The 16,980-nt window shown below is 37.8% G+C and overlaps 1 protein-coding gene across 1 annotated transcript; it reads left to right on the top strand.

Annotated features, from left to right (window-relative positions):
• Positions 1–1,303: 1,303 nt before the first annotated feature.
• LOC141752384 (14-3-3 protein epsilon) lies at positions 1,304–16,949 on the top strand. The gene is made up of 6 exons (XM_074610265.1): positions 1,304–1,521; positions 8,524–8,723; positions 11,344–11,450; positions 12,280–12,486; positions 12,620–12,756; positions 15,839–16,949. The coding sequence occupies exons 1-6, from the start codon at positions 1,458–1,460 to the stop codon at positions 15,901–15,903; spliced, it is 780 nt and encodes a 259-aa protein (XP_074466366.1). The 5' UTR covers positions 1,304–1,457; the 3' UTR covers positions 15,904–16,949.
• The last annotated feature ends 31 nt before the right edge of the window (positions 16,950–16,980 follow it).

Here is a 16,980-nt window from a genome sequence, read left to right as displayed (position 1 = left end):
TTACGACTTTTTGTCTCGTAAATTTATGACTTTATTCTCGTAATTTTATGACTTTTTTTCGTACAGTTATGACTTTATTCTCGTAATATTAGAACTTTTTTTCTTGTAAAATTCCGACTTTATTCTCGTAATATTACGACTTCATTCTAGTAATATTACGACTTCATTCTAGTAATATTACGACTTCATTCTAGTAATATTACAAAAAAAATTCTCGTAAAATTACTAATTTATTCTCGTAATATTACGACTTTATTCTCATAATATTACAACTTTTTTTTCTCGTAAAATTACAACTTAATTCTTGTAATATTACGACTTTTTGTCTCGTAAATTTATGACTTTATTCTTGTAATTTTATGACTTTTTTTCGTACAGTTATGACTTTATTCTCGTAATATTAGAACTTTTTTTCTTGTAAAATACGACTTTATTCTCGTAATATTAGAACTTTTTTTCTTGTAAAATTCCGACTTTATTCTCGTAATATTACGACTTCATTCTAGTAATATTACAAAAAAATTTCTCGTAAAATTACAAATTTATTCTCGTAATATTACAACTTTTTTTCTTGTAAAATTCCGACTTTATTCTCGTAATATTACGACTTCATTCTAGTAATATTACAACTTTTTTTCTCGTAAAATTACGAATTTATTCTCGTAATATTACGACTTTTTTTCTCGTAAAATTACGGCTTTTTTCTTGTAACATTACGACTTCTTTTCTCATGAAATTATGATTTTTTTTCACGGAATATTACAACTTCATTCTTGTAATATTACGACTTTATTCTTGTAATATTACGACTTTATTCTTGTAATATTACGACTTTATTCTTGTAATATTACGATTTTATTCTCGTCATATTACACCTTTTTGTATTGTTATGACTTTTTTTCTCGTAAAATACGACTTTATTCTCGTAATATTACAACTTTATTCTTGTAAAATTACGACTTTATTCTCGTAATATTACACCTTTTTTTGTATTGTTATGACTTTATTCTCGAAAATCAGATTTCTAATCTAGAAGAATAGTCAGTTATTTAGTTAGTTAAAGCGAATAAAATGATAAAACAAATGCTTATTTGTGCTTTTTATGTATGCCGAATTGAAGATATGCACCAATTCAATAACAATAAAGTCATTAAATTGTTAAAATCTATTCAGAAATCGCCTAAAACTTGATTTCTCCTTGTTTTAATGTAGTTTATAGCAGTAACCTGGTAGAGTGGTGTATTCGGTGGGCGTGGGCGGTTGATGATGATGAGCCTCCTGCTGCATGCGTGGGTATCCCGGATGGAGCAGCGTCGCCATCTTTACGCCAGTTAGTTACTACCGGTGGCTCTTCAGTTGGAGTTCAGCGGAGCGACGGTTTGCTGTTGCTGATCCACAACCAGCCGTTAATCCTTCCCCTTTCCACTGGGACGCCACACGAGCAAACCCGGAGCGCCATGGCGGACAGAGAGAACTTAGTTTACCAGGCGAAACTCGCCGAACAAGCGGAGAGATACGACGGTAAGACACCCGCAGTATTACCGTCTCCTCAGTGTCTCCCTGCTGCAGGAGAGAGGCTGAGGAGATGCAGGTAACAAGCAGCTTCACATGGATCTTGTTGGGGGTGAGACACAAAATGGCGGAGATTTCTCCAACAGCCAAACTGAATCAGTTTAAACGTTCTAAAATGTAACCGTTAACGTTTCAACGGGCATTCTGTTGCTAGGCGAATTTTTTTTTTTTGTATGTGTCACGTGGCCTGCTGGTTTAAACGGTTAGCATTAGCTTGGTGAGCTAAGTGAAGCTAACATTAAGCTACATTGCTAACTAGCCTTTCTTCAGCAGCACCCGACACGCGTCACACCAGACTCCATTCAGAAAAACTGAGATTTAAAGCAAAACGTCCACATTTCATCAAACATAGACAGCTTTAATAAAAAAAACATATAAGAACATTGCACAATAGTTAATGCTAACAATCGGCCCACTCAAAGTGTAAGAAAATACACTTATAGCCTGACAAATCAGTTAATTTATAGCTGATTGACAACTACAACTTCATTAAGATCTTGCCGAATTCAAGAGTGACATTACTCTTCAACAACTCGTTTAACTGAATCTGTGTTGCAGCAGGAACAATTCAGCACACGTTAATAAAGCTTAAAAACTATGAAATTGGTTGCCAACTGTACTTTTAATGGGGCCAGTATCGTGCCACTGCATGGTGGGGTTAATTGATTAATTGATGGGTGGCACCAAAGTCCATTCAGAAAAACAGTATAGAGGAGTGGTTGATTGATTGATGGGTGGCACCAATGGTGTACAGGAGTAGTTAATTGATTGTTGGGTGGCACCAATGGTGTACAGGAGTAGGCGGGGCAGAGAGTGTTACTTTGTGATTGGTGGCCAAACAACAGGTTTTAGTCAAACAAACAGCAGTATTAATCGAAAAAACGTAGCAGGAAATTGTACCACAGTTAAATGCCAACAATCCGCCCGCACAAAGTGTAAGAAAAGACACTTCAGCCTGACAAATCAGTTAATTTATAGCAGATTGACAACTATATTAAGATCTTGTTGGCTGCAAGCCGAATTCAAGAGTGACATTACTCTTCAACAACTCGTTTAACTGAATTTGGGTTGCAGCAGGAACAATTCGTCACACTTTTAATAAAGCTTAAAAACTATGAAATTGGTTGCTAACTATACTTTTAATGAGGCCAGTATCATGCGACTGCATGGTGGGGTTAATTGATTGATAGGTGGCACCAATGGTGTACAGGAGTAGGCGGGGCAGAGAGTATTGTTACTGTGTGATTGGAAGCCGAACAACAGATTTGGCCGTAAATTTGCCTTGAGCCAACTTTTAAGCAACGTTAATTGAGCTGTTTATTAGTAAATTTACAGTGTAGTTGGTTTAGCAATACAAGTCTGGTGCACATGTCTTTCGCTCCATTGTTTGTTGGTTGAATTATCTTTTCTACGGACAGTACACTGCCATAGCAGATTGAGTGACTCAGCCACTGCAGCATTAAAATAATAATTTTAGTATGGATATACCGATACCGGATTGGATACCGGGCCGATACTGACTCAAATAGCTGGATCGGGTATTGGTGACGATGGATCCGATCTATTCAATTCTATTCTATGTTCATATACAATATACTTTATATACTGACATTTTAATTCCTGTTAAGTTTTAACCATTTCTTTTGCTGCATTAAGAAGGTTAACACTTGCATTGTAATTTGTTAATTTTGAAGATTGTTTTACCAAATTGCTGGTGTACAATTTATTATTTAAATAATAAATACAAATTCTGTTAATTGAGGATTTTTTTTTACCAAGTTACTGGTGTACGATTTATCATTTTAATAATAAATAAAAATTCTTATCATTTTGAAGATTTGTTACCAAGTTGCTGGTGCACGATTAAAGAACAAAGTTAAGAAAGTAATGTTTAAGTCAAGCCTGATGTTGCCTTACACATAAAAGAATGGTCCCAGTCTCTCCCACACAGTGAAGCATACAGCTTATTAATTAAACACTGGTATTGGATCGGTACTCAGTATCGGCCGATACGCAAATCCCAGGTATCTGTATCCGTATCAGGACTGAAAAAGTTGGATCTGTGCATCTCTAGTGATAGAGGAGCCATTATATGATAGGGCTGGGATGCATCTATTTCTCATTTCAATACTGTCGTGATACTTGGTTGCCAATTTGATATGTATTACGATTTTTAAGTATTGCAATCCAATATTACAATTTATTGCGACTTTTGTTAACTTTTTTAACACTAGACCATGGGGAAAAGTTGAATTCTATACTTCTAGTGACTTTTACTTGGGAAAATATCTAAATTAATATATTAAAATGTTAGATTTAGAGATGTCCTGAAGTCAAATATATCAGTCATTGTCAGGCATCAGAAAGCTGTATGGAAACGGCAAAATTAGAAATTAAATAAAACTTCCTAAGTTGCGAAAGAAAGTTTTTACACTTGCTTGAGGTGTTGTTTGTCTTTGTCAAAAAAGAGTTGATGTGTTAAAGGAATTATGGAAAAGCATCATTTTTCATTTAATCAGTTTTGAATGGAATAAAAGGCTAAATAGGAGGCATTTAATGGAAAGGGAATAAAAGGGGTACTACGCCCATTTAAAAAAAATCAAAAGTGTTAAAACTGCCGATACGCAATACCATATTTTGGGCAGTATCGGACGTATTTCCAATACTGGTATGTATGTATGTATGTATGTATGTATCGGAACAACTCTAATTATTGATTGTCAAATCATTTCAGCTCTGACAGTTGGTAAACTACCTGGATAGTGTAGGTAGCCTGCCTGCCCTTATTATCTGAAAACATAACACTTGTCAGTTTTAGAGAGGGCTCTACTCTGCCTGGAGAGTCAGTCCAACATATGAGTCTTATCCACTGTGACTGTTTTCTATTTATGTTACAGCCTGTCCCCGTTCATTTTGATGTAAAGCGACACTGGCAGTTTATAGAAAAGATTTAATGTGTGAATAGTCAACAGTGTGTTAACCTGTCCATCTCAGACTTCTCTCTAGGGCTGCACAATTTTGAAAAACAAAAAAATCGAATTGTGATTATTTTTGACTGATATTGCGATATTAGAGGGAATGATGCAGTTGCATTTTCAAAATTATTTAAAGTAGCTGACCAATTATCAGTTAAGTTATTGTTATTGAATGAACTGATGTCAACTGGACGTGTCTGCATTGTGTCTTAGCTGTGCTGCAGCTGCTGTTTCCACCAGATGTGTCAGGCACGACTCTTTTCTTTGCTCTGGTTTCATCTGGTCTATTTTTAAATGTCTTTAAAGACCCATGTGTTTGCAATGAGAAACACAAAAAAACTAGAATGCATTTTATGGGTTAATGACCGTATAAATAAAAACAAGCCACTGGGTGCTATTTTTAGAGCGAGAGAGAGACTGACTGTTGGAACGACAGTGATGCAGCTGGAGAGTAACTCAGTTATCAAAAGGCACATTGCCATCCACGAGTGTATGTGCATTTTCAATTTGCACCAAAAAAATTAAAATGCCAGCCTTCCAGACAAGCTAAAATGCTTTTATGAGGTCTCCATTGATAAAGAGCAAATGGTATAAAGACTAATGGATACTGTTTTTTCCAATTAGCAATGATACTGCAGTATTCGCTTCAAGGGCTGCAACTAGCGATTATTTTCATTGTCAATTTCTCTGTTGATTATTTTCTCCATTAGTTGTTTTAGGGCTGCACAATTAATCGAATATTAATCGCGATTTTGGCTTCCCACAATTAAATGAACATTATCGTCTGCGATATTCACGTTTAAAATGTTCGGTCTGCTTATAGAAAACTCCTAAACTAACATCCAGCCACTAGCCGGTGATCCAGATGTTTTGGCTTCACTTTTGGGTATATAGATATTATCATGCAACCAATGTGTTTATGATTAAATTGAGAGCGCACAATTGTTTATCTGGATCTTAAAGTTGCTCGCAAAGTGCACCAGATTGAAGCATTTAACTTTAAAATGTAGCAAACAAAAGGATAGGGTGAATATTCCTGTATTTTTTTCACATTGCGGGAAAAAAATATTGCAATGTCAGTTTTTTCCAACATCGTACATTAGCAGGAACGTAGCACAGCATTATTTAAATGTGAAAAGGGCAATAAAAATACGTTGTCGCTAAAATCAATGAATAATCGTGATCTCAATATTGATAAAAAATAAGCGTGATTATCATTTTGGCCATAATCGTGCATCCCTAGGACAAATGCAATCTTTAAAATAATGCAAATGCTGTCTTAGCTCTTAGCAGCAATTAAATAATTATGTGTAAGAAGACTGCTTTTTATCGATATACTGCACAAAGTACAGTTTTGCAGGTTGACTTCTTCAATCTTTTCGTTTCATCCCTAAGAGTTGGTGTCGAAAGAGGGGTTAATGAAGCCCAGTTTGTTTCAGCTAGTGTCTGTGATCAGTTCAATAGATCTGTCTAGAGCTTGTAATGCTGATAAATGCTTTTTAAAAAGCCCAGAGAGGTCATTGAGTGTGTTTGAGCAGTATGGTGCTCCTCCTGGCTGGAAACCATCGTGTCTCAGGTTTCTCCAACACGCTGCGTAGCGCCCTGCTATTGGCCTCAACAGATAACACCCTGTCTGGGAAGCTAAAAGCCAAATGATTGGCACACACCACTCTCTTACCTTCAGGGTAGCATGGGAAGGTGTGACTCATCTGCAGCTTGAGACACAGATTTGTTTTATATTGAAGATAATAATTACATTTTTAAATTTCATTAGACACATGATGCTACTTATGTGTTAGAAAATGAGATGTCGCCCACAGAATGTGTATTAATATTGTTTCATATACTCTCAGGTTTATCCAGAAATGATATACAATATATTACCGACAATAGCTGAACCAGTTTAATTTATTTAGATGTTTATGTTCCTTCTCTACGTCCTTGAGCTGCTTTTTATTCGGTTGAAGAGGCCCCATGTTGTCTGTTTTTTGTTGATCCCCAGAGAAACGGCTTGTTGTACTAATTAGTAGCTCCTTCAGAGCCGAGTGTCAAATTGTTTTCATTGTGGATTCTGCATTCATTTTTCCACACCACACCCTACTGAATCACTTTGAGGATGTTAAAGAAAGACATCACATTTGATCCAGCTCTCAGCCCTCCGGTTCATTGTCCTGGCTCCGTTCCCCGTCTCCCATCATAGGTGGTGAATCTTCTGCATTGGAGGCGGTTATACCTGGGCAGTGTCCCAGGCACTCCATTAATAAAATACTGAGGATGACAGAAACCTTTCAAGGCTCTGCACTGGGGTTTAAACTCTTGGTTAATGGGAGGAGGATGTGCTCATTTTCAATTAAGAAAATCGATTTATGTACTGGGGATGTCACGAGAAAAGATGCTTCGGTACCAAGTTGATGCCAAAATTCTGAAAATGTGACGGTATTTGTTTTTCTATGGTACCACAGGTACCGTAGAAATCGTCAGGGCTAGAGACTAATGCGTCAGTGTTGAAATCGTCATGACGAGAGCTAGTTAACATTGGCTGTCATGATTTCAACATAGTACCTCTACCATTACATTAAGATGCGTTCAGGCTTTATTTAGTAAATGAGTATTGGGCGAAAGTAAATTCTAAGGTTATCATGCTGTGTTGAAATTAGGGCTGTCAACGTTCACGCAAATTTGTTTTAACACCACTAATTTCTTTAACGCAATCGATCAATTGTGTGTATCCTTGAGGCCTACAGTACTCTGTATCGGGAAGGAAAAAATGCTATTGGAACATCTCTAGAAAGTGTTCAAGAAATAAACAGGGAGCCGCTCATAATAAACTGCTCTACAGCCCTACTAAAGATCAAAACAAATTAAATTATCATTATTAAATTACTACCAACGCTTATCAAATAGAACCGACCAACATATTTCAACCTTGGCAGATAGAGTTTTGATATAAAGCCATGTGAAGCCGTCGAGTATGTGCTCTTTGCGTGGGCGAGGGTAGGATTTAAAGGTAGTTTAAGGTACATTAGGTCAGAGGTAGAGAATGGTGTCACCTGTCAGAGGGCTTAGTAGATTTATAACAGCACAGCCTGATACCCTCTGCAGGGCTTCAATGATAGGTCACAACAGCGTTTAACACTGCCATAGGAATGCTCAGTCAACTTCTCACCATGAGTGTTGAAAAGTGTACCGCAATACAATATAGCTGTGATGTAGGGCTGCAACTAACGGTTATTGTCATTGTCGAGTATTTTCTCGATTAATAGATTAGTTGTTTGGTCTATAAAATGTCAGAAAATGGTGAAAAAGGTCGGATCAGTTTTTCCCAATGCCCAACATGAAAGTAGATAATAAAATATAAAAAATAAGAGTAATCAAAAATATAATAAGAAAGTACATTCAGCAGCAACTTGGTAAAAAATCTTCAAAATTAACAACCCGTTGTTGCAGCAACAAATTGGTCAAAACTTAAACAGGAATTAAAATTCCAGTATATAATGTGTATAGTATATAAACATAGAATTAAATTGTATAGATGGGCCCATTGTCACCGATACACGATCCAACAGTTGAGTCGGTAACGGCGCGATATCGATGTCTGTATCGGTGCATCCCTACTCTTTAATAAAGCAAAAGTGTTTCTCATCCGATAAATCTGTGGAATAATCGGTAGAATACTCGATTACTAAAATAATTGATAGCTGACTATAAACAATACTGTCCAGAGAATACCTCTTAACTGTCAAAACCAAACAAAATGTAGAAAAAGACAACTCTCACTTAGTCTTGTGTTTTTCTGTGACTGAATTTGAGAGTTCAATGTGGAGGTGAACCTTCAGGATGACACATTTGCCTCCATACTCTGGTGCTTTGAAACATCACCAACATCTGTTTTCACACAGTGTTCAAGTTGTTCATAACTTTTTGTGCTGAGAGACTTGAGGAGCCTGATGCCATTTTGCTTTCCTGTGTGTTTCAGAAATGGTGGAGTCGATGAAGACCGTGGCCAGTATGGACGTGGAGCTGACGGTGGAGGAGAGGAACCTGCTGTCGGTAGCATATAAGAACGTGATCGGAGCCAGAAGAGCTTCCTGGAGGATAATCAGCAGCCTGGAACAGAAAGAAGAAAACAAAGGCGGAGAAGACAAACTAAAGATGATCAAGGAATACAGGAAAACGGTCAGTTATAAACTTAAAATGCCACTAGTTTGTGAGGGAAATGTCTTTATTCTTTGATTTTTGGGTTGCTGGAAATAAATAATTCCTGGCAATAACTGATATATTTGACTTCAGGACATCTCTGACTACATACATGCTGGAAATCAAACATTTTTTCTGTATTAATTTAGATATTTTCCAAAGTAAAAGTCCCTAGGAGTGTATGATTCAACTTTTTCCCATGGTTTAGTGTTAAAAAAATCGCAATAAATCAAAATCACAATACTTAAAAATCGTAATACACATGGAGTCGGCACCCAAGTATCGTGACTATCAAATCGGGAGATAGGTGGATCATCCCGGCCCTAATTAAGTCTTCTGTGAATCGTACTTTAACACATCGACTTGGTTTCAGTTAGATGAGAAACTGGAGCAAAAGTAGTCACTGTTAACCCCGTTGCAGTCACAGATTCTCTTCCACTAGTTCATAGAGCAGGTATCTCTGGTTTTTAATGTTCACAAAGTCCTGAATTGGACTCTCTGGTAAGCAGTGCTGCAGTGTGTAGGGCTTTTACTGTGATTTATTGTGCCTATACTTATGATTACATTCAGTAGTATAGGCACAACTAGTGGAAGCGAGGCTTATAGGGCGCCAATCTAAAAGCAGATGGTGTCATTATTCTACAGCCATTACATCGTGCAATCATCATTTACTTCATCATGATAAGTTAAAGCAATATCGCCACTCTAAGTAGAACTTCAGGTTGCTACTTACTGTGTTGTTTCATGGAGATAAGTGTAGCTGATGCCCTCTCAGATAATCTAATTTCCATATCTAGCCGGCAGCTCGCCAGAGATGCTTTACCCTTTCTGGGAGGACTCTTAAAGCTCTCCTCCACTGACCTCTCCACCATGAGAGCGAACGTTGAGGTTTCACAGCCCAACACTTGTCTGAGTGAACTAATGAGGCAGCGGCAACCATGAATCGGCTGTAAATCTCTTTTTCTACATTTCTGCTGCAGAGCAACTCCCAGTCACTGGCGGCACCACTGAGTGTAATGCATCATTTAGTGAAGGGAGGGGGGATTATTTATATGCAGGGTTCCTATGGATGCTGGGAATCCTCGAAAACACCAGTGTTATAATCACCATCTGACTGAATAGGTTGCTTTTTAGATAAAGAAATAAAATATTGCTTTTGCCTTTCACACAAAATAAAGACGACTCCGCTAGGGCTGGGACGATTCACCCATCTCCTGATTCAATACTATCACCATACTTGGGGGCCGATTCAATATGTATTGTGATTCAAAGTCAAGATTATTGTGATTTTTGTTAACCTTTTTTAACACAAGACCATGGGAAAAAGTTGAATCATACACTTCTGTGGACTTTTACTTTGGAAAATATCTAAATGAATACAGTAAATATGCTTGATTTCCACTGTCACGAAACATAGCACAGTCTTTGGTCATTTGTAGCCCTAAAACATCTGATTTAATGTGATGAAGAAATGAAATAATCAGTATACTGTATAAACAGTTTGTACTGTATATAAAAATGTAATTTACCACAGCTGTAAGGTGCTGGGAAAGCTTGAAAATGCACCTTGAAAATGCTTGAAGAGTGCTTGAATTTTACTGTGGAAAAGGTGTAGGAAACATGTACATGACTTTATGTAGGATAATGGATTTCACCCACACTCAATGTGTGAAAGTTGTGTTTTTGTCACTTTACTTACACCAAACATTTAAATTATAGCTGAGAATCTGTATACATTCTGGTAGGTTATTTCTTAGTTAAGAGACTTTGAGCATTTGGTTCGGTTAAAATGAACTCCGGTCCGTTTGCCAGGTTAGTGTGGTTCGTTTGGGCTGGTTTGAAAGCTGTCAATCGAACCGTGGTGTGGACCAAAGGTGGTGTTGGTCAAGCGGACTCTGGTACAGTTTGTTTGAGGTGTGAAAGCAAACGAACCAACCACAGGATATTATGATAGCAGATATGTGATTTTAGCATGATTTCAAAAGATTAACTACTAATAAATCCATCTGCTGATTGTGAAATCTGCTCAGGAAATGATCTGTAATTAAGGCCGTGTATATTAGCATGTTAGTGCGGATATTTACCGATTTAATAGGTCAAAAGCTGTTAAAACTAAATGTGCTTGAATGTACTGTATGTATGTGCCTGAAGTAAAAAAAAAAAAGGTGACACAAGCTGGAGTCAACACTACGTCCAAAACTATATCCAAAGAGCTGTGTTATTCACAAAGACATGCTGCCATATAGTTAAACATGTCATATTTCGATGTCTGACATTGACCCTGGAACTGAGTCACACTGTCGGCTTTTCTGTGACAAATGCTTCCACAAAGCTGCCCTGTGTGTCTCTGCACACTTTAAGCTGTTGGTGTGGTACATTTTGGAAATAATTGGTATTTTTAAATGAGTTACTGCCAGTCACAACTCATAAACATTAATTAATTTACAGTTTATTTGACATTGAATCTGAGTTGAGTTATACCAAATCAGCTTTGAATCACAACTGAATATTGGAAGGAAACTTTGATGACCTGTAATGTGTTGTTTGACCACACAGACCGTTGACGGCAGTGTTTTTGTGTGTGTGTTTTGGTCTGCAGGTTGAGAACGAGCTGAAATCAATCTGCAACGACATTCTGGATGTACTGGACAAGCACCTCATCTTAGCTGCAACCACGGGAGAGTCTAAGGTTTTCTACTACAAAATGTATGTATCTTCATAACATTACTTTTTTTTATGCAATCAGAACAGTAGGATTTGCATTTATCACAGAGAGCGCATATCTTTGCAAATAAAATAAAGTATTGACTGAGTTAATCTTTGCATATAAACTATTAATTAGAAATCAATGCAAGGTTTTTGAGACTCGGTTTTCGATGTATTGCAATACATGATATTTTCTTCCACCTGAAATATTTACCTGTATTTGGCAGGTGCTAATTTCATTCCCTGGACACAGGATTAAAACTGGGAAAATGTATTTTTCATTAGATGGGGACTTTAAGGCGGCAGTAGTCTTTTCACTGCACGTCTACTAAGTAACCAAAGCAGGGTTCTTTATTCACTTGGCTCAGTATGAGCTGGGCTGTAGATACTGAGGTGATGTGTCTCATTAAGTTGTTATCTTGATATATACAGTACTGCTACAGTTGAAAAAGACTTGCTTTATAAGGATCTATCCAACCTGTATTATACAGCTTCCTTAAAAATGTCAGTTTTTTCCCACAGTTATTAAAGTTAAAACACCAGCATGAGACAATAATGCAAAGACCATTTATATAATATAATAATTTAATGAAATACGCTGTGACAAGATGATGTCAGAAGAAATTTGTGTTTCATTTGAATATTTGTTAAAGTTGCAAACCAAGAATTGTAAATATACACAGCATGTACATATTAAAAAGGCTTGTGCAGCATCACGGGTGTGTTTCATTGTAGGGGTGCCGCAGTTCATGTACGTGTACCGGACAGTTAATTCAGCGCTGCCGGTTTGTTAATGCATGTGTTTATTTGTGTTGTTCCCTCTGCTCAGGAAGGGAGATTACCACAGGTACCTGGCAGAGTTCGCCACAGGCAACGACAGGAAGGAGGCGGCAGAGAACAGTTTGGTCGCCTACAAAGCTGCTAGCGACATCGCCATGATCGAACTCCCTCCAACGCACCCCATTCGTCTGGGATTGGCCCTTAACTTTTCAGTTTTCTATTATGAAATCCTCAACTCGCCAGATCGTGCTTGCAAGTAAGTGTGATCTTTTTATGTTGTCTGTTTAACTGTTATCATTATATAAATATAACGGCATTTAAAAAACCTTGAAACCAGTCCCAGTTTCCATCTGTGTTTAACTCTTGTTTTGTGTCCTCTCTGCTGACAGGTTGGCGAAGGACGCGTTTGACAATGCCATTGCAGAACTGGATACGCTGAGCGAGGACAGCTATAAGGACTCAACACTTATCATGCAGTTGCTACGTGACAACTTGACACTATGGACCTCAGACGTGCAGGGAGATGGTGAGCGAGACCTTGAATAAACATCTACTAGTATTATCTCTGTGGTGATACTGACAGATGAGTGCGTCCCTACTATCACCATCATTACTGGCTTTTTGACAGATGTTTTCTTGTATTTTTTAAAGCTGATTTGTTTTCTTCAAATCGCCTGTGATCGTCTTTGATTGCAGCTTCTGAGATACTCGTCTTTAAGTGCTGACCATCTAAAAGCATCTTTTTCTCTAACCTTTCCCCTTCATATCTCAGTGGTTTCTCCCTCAGTACTCACTCACTGCTCTAACTTCTCATCTCTCCCTCGTTCTTCTGTAGATTCTTAAGGACAGCCCTCTTCCTTCACTCTTCCATTATAGAAGTGTATTTTGTAAGTCATTCCTCCTGTCTGTCTTTGGCGTTTTCACAGCTCTCTCCTGTCTCACTCCCCTGACATCCCTCACTAACCTCCTCACATCACAAAGTCCAGCCTTGTTTATTGTTTTGTAGTGAGAGGAGGTGATAGCCTCTCTTGCTCTGAAGGATTACAGAGCTGCATTATTTATAATCTATTCTCTTCAATCTTCACGTGTTTGCCACCTTTCTTCTGCACGAGAGAGTGCTGCTTGTTTTAGTGTCTTTAGGATGTCCGCAAGTCAGTAAAAGTCTAAACCATACACGATTGTGTTTAAAAAAAATACTGTTCAATAGAGAGCAGTAATATCTCATTACGGTTTTATTTGTCACGTTTTTTAAAGGGGAACATGTTACATATTCAAAGATAAATTAGTATCTACTACGGTACTTGCTTTTAGCATTTAGTTCAGATATTGAGTAAAAATATGTGATCGGGAGATGAGTATTATTGCTTTCTAGTAGGGCTGTACAATTAATCAAAATTGTATCGCAATATATCCTTCTGCATTTTTCTAATCAACGGTGGCACAGTATTTGTTAATCTATCTACGGTACCTGTGGTACTGTAGAAAAACTAGTACCGTCACATTTTCCGAAGTTACAGAACTATCAGTTCTCGTGACGTCCCTAATTCTTTGTGTCGATGGAAAATAGTGAGCGAGCCATGTTTTATTTTTTTAATGACAGGCCTACTACACTGTTAATCTCTCCCACTTCATTCTTATAGTTTGCCACTTCGCTAGACACAGTCCCCCATGCTGTTGACAAGCGACGGTCGTGGCTTTGTTAATTCAAGGCCGTTAACTACAGAAATATTATATAATGATATTGCATCGTTTACAGTCATTGTCTCCACAAATGTAGTGACCCTCCTGACATACTGTTGTTTAATTCAAGTAATGTTCCAGGGCTGGATTTTTAGTTTTAGTTTTGTGTTGTTAAATGTCAGCATGTTTTTAGGCCACTAGAACGCCCCACGTCAGTATGATTTTTGAATGAGTCATTCTTGCTACAGCAGTAGTGCTCTGAAGTTCAGGTTTCACTTCAGCTCTCAATAAAAAAAAAAGGTAAATGATTCACACTTAATTGGGAAATGTGAGCAGAAACATCACTTCATTTTTCCACCAAAAAATAAAGTAATTCCAGCTTTTAAATGTAGACTGACTTGCGGAAACCCTTCTCCTTCACCGTGCACGTCAGAATCACTGAACGCAGCCCACCGGGGCGGTACAGCAGATCCTATCGGTGCTCGGCAGAGTTTGGAAACCTGTGAACGCAGCTTATTGAAGTGTGATATAACAGATAAACTGCAGTAACAGCATGCGAGGCTGCCGCTCCATCTCCTGTGGCTTTCTCACATCCCAGTTAGCTGCGGCGCTAATGAGCACTGTTACGGTTTCTATTTTAATCATGATGGATTCTCAAGCCTTTGTTATTTGTGCCTCTTAATTCTTCATTACACGGATGGCTGTGCTGTCTCTATGGTAACCTTTCTAAGCAACCAGTTGTACAGGTTCACAAGGCATTTTACCCCCTCAGTACGTCTCTGACCGTGGCTTGTTGTGAAGGCACTGTGGACTAACTGTTGCTCACTGGACTGCATGTTGACACAACTTCTAAATGTTGGGGTTGTTTGTTGCACGATTGACTGACTGATCCGATGATCCCAATCCTCTCTAATAGAAAGAGTGTCTTTCAGTGATGTTAACTGAGCAGAATTTTTAGTTTTAACTCTTTAAAATGACCATAAATCATCAAATAACAACTCTGATCTTAACCTCAATACATTCCTATACTCTCTAGAATAAAGGAACTGCGTAGGGTGGCTTTGTGCTAAAACAAAATATACATCTTGTGTTTGAGAGGACAAAATTATCTGCTTGTCAGCACCAAGGTTATAATAGCTTTGAATTTTAAATTAGTTTTTATTTCATTTTAGTTTTGACTTTTCAATTTTATTTTATTTTTTATATATTTAGTTTTTATATATTTAGTTTTAGTTAGTTTTCAGAGTGTTTGCTAGTTTCAGTTTTTCAGAAAGGGTTAGTTTTAGTTTTTATATATTAAGTTTTAGTTTAGGGTGTGTTTGCTGGTTCTACTTTAGTTTCAGTCTTTCAGAAAGGGTTGGTTTTAGTTTTTATACATTTAGTTTTAGTTTTTCAGAGTGTTTGGTAGTTTTAGTTTAGTTTCAGTTTTTCAGAAAGAGTTAGTTTAGTTAGTTTCAGTTTTTATATATTTAGTTTTAGTCCGTTTTCAGAGTGTTTGCAAGTTTTAGTTTAGTTTTTCAGAAAGGGTTAGTTTTAGTTTTTATATATCAAGCTTTAGTTTTACAGTAGTTTTATTTTGTTATTGTTAAAGCCAGCTATAACGTCATAGCTACATATACATGGTTGGAGAGCTGTGTAGGAATGGACATAATGTTTAATCTTTTAGGAGAGAGGGTTAGTGTTGTTGATATAGAAGTTCGCCTGTGATGGTACACATAAAAACATCCGCCGCTCTGACCATCGTGTTGATTTGAATGGAATCTTCCGTTCTATTTCTATGAGCAACATACTCATCTGAAACTGAACTAGCCTCTCTCCTGGTCGACTTCACACCCAGCAGGGCCGAGCTTCACATTCATCCGTCTTCTGAAAATGTCTAATTGAGTGAGTAGAGATAACATTGTTTCATGTTTGTGTCATTCTCTCAGGTGAAGAACAGAACAAAGAAGCAGCACTGCAAGATGCGGAGGAAGAGACCCCCCTGAGAGACTGAACAACACAATCCCCTCTTCCTCCTCCTCCTCCCTTGTTTCTCTCCTCCCAGCACTCGCTCCTGTCCCCAGCCAGTTTCCAACTGGGTTTATACTGCAGCCCACACTCTTTCTCTTCCTTTCCCTCCCATTTCTACCCGTCTGTCTCACCCTTTCTCCTCATATGCATGTCATGGCACGCTCGGGTCTCCATTTCAACTTCCCAGGAGGTTTACCTTATTTCTGATGACTCATTTTGCAAGCCTGTACCCTTTAAGGTTCGTCTCTTTTTTTATTTTGCTTTACTTCATCTGTTGCCAAGTACGCTTGCCTGTATTTGTTACACACATATGCAAGGGTTTATTTAAAGACAATACTTTGCTGTTTTTGTTCCTGTACGTGTGTTTATGAACAATATAATGTCCATGCTTCTTTCAGTCGGTCCGTTTTGAAACATTTCAGTGTGCAAATTGAGGAAATAAGGCGGCGATGGGAGATTTAAAAGGGATGTGTGAAAGCTTTTAGGAAGAACTAAGTGCCCTCTTTACTTTGTGGTTACCAAACCTTCAACTCATCAATATGTTTTTTTTTTTTTTTTATGACAAACAGCAGAATGTCCCCCCTTCTCCAAGCATCACTCTGACCTCTATTCTTGTCCACTCTTGGACCAAGTATTGTGCTGCGAGGCTGTAGCGCTTTTGCTAATGGCAGATAGTTAGGTAATGGCTTTTTAGCAGGCTAAATGTGTGTGTGTGCGTGGGAGGGGATTGCTCAACACTCTTGATTGTAACGTAATGCAGTTTTGCATTTGGCACCATAAAAAAAAAAAAAAAAGTTTGGGAACTAGAGGCCTGCTGTATCTTTACTCTCCTGACTCTTTCAGGTTTTCTCGTCTCAACTCTGTCTCTTTCCTACTTTTCTCATTTCCTCTCTTCCTTCTGTTCGGTATGTGTAACGTGAATCTGATTTGTACTACTGGATATTCTCACCGGAGCCACAAGTACCATCTGTATTCTTACTGAAACACAGCATGGAATTAACATTAAACTTCAAATTGAAAAATGTTAAATTAACGTGTGAGATGTTGTCATTTCTGGTTG

This window comes from Sebastes fasciatus, chromosome 16 (genome assembly GCF_043250625.1).
Source record: "Sebastes fasciatus isolate fSebFas1 chromosome 16, fSebFas1.pri, whole genome shotgun sequence".
NCBI classification, from domain to species: Eukaryota; Metazoa; Chordata; class Actinopteri; order Perciformes; family Sebastidae; genus Sebastes; species Sebastes fasciatus.
The sequence above is the reverse complement of the archived record's forward strand: the minus strand, read 5'-3'. Positions and strand labels throughout refer to the sequence as shown.

What these genes read in the sequence shown, in the direction of transcription:
- LOC141752384 (XM_074610265.1), top strand. Translation starts at nt 1,458, where the DNA reads ATGGCGGACAGAGAGAACTTAGTTTACCAGGCGAAACTCGCCGAACAA. An exon ending in TCAAGGAATACAGGAAAACG is followed by an intron (nt 8,724 to 11,343) that starts GTCAGTTATAAA and finishes TTTGGTCTGCAG; the next exon opens with GTTGAGAACGAGCTGAAATC. An exon ending in AAGGTTTTCTACTACAAAAT is followed by an intron (nt 11,451 to 12,279) that starts GTATGTATCTTC and finishes CCCTCTGCTCAG; the next exon opens with GAAGGGAGATTACCACAGGT.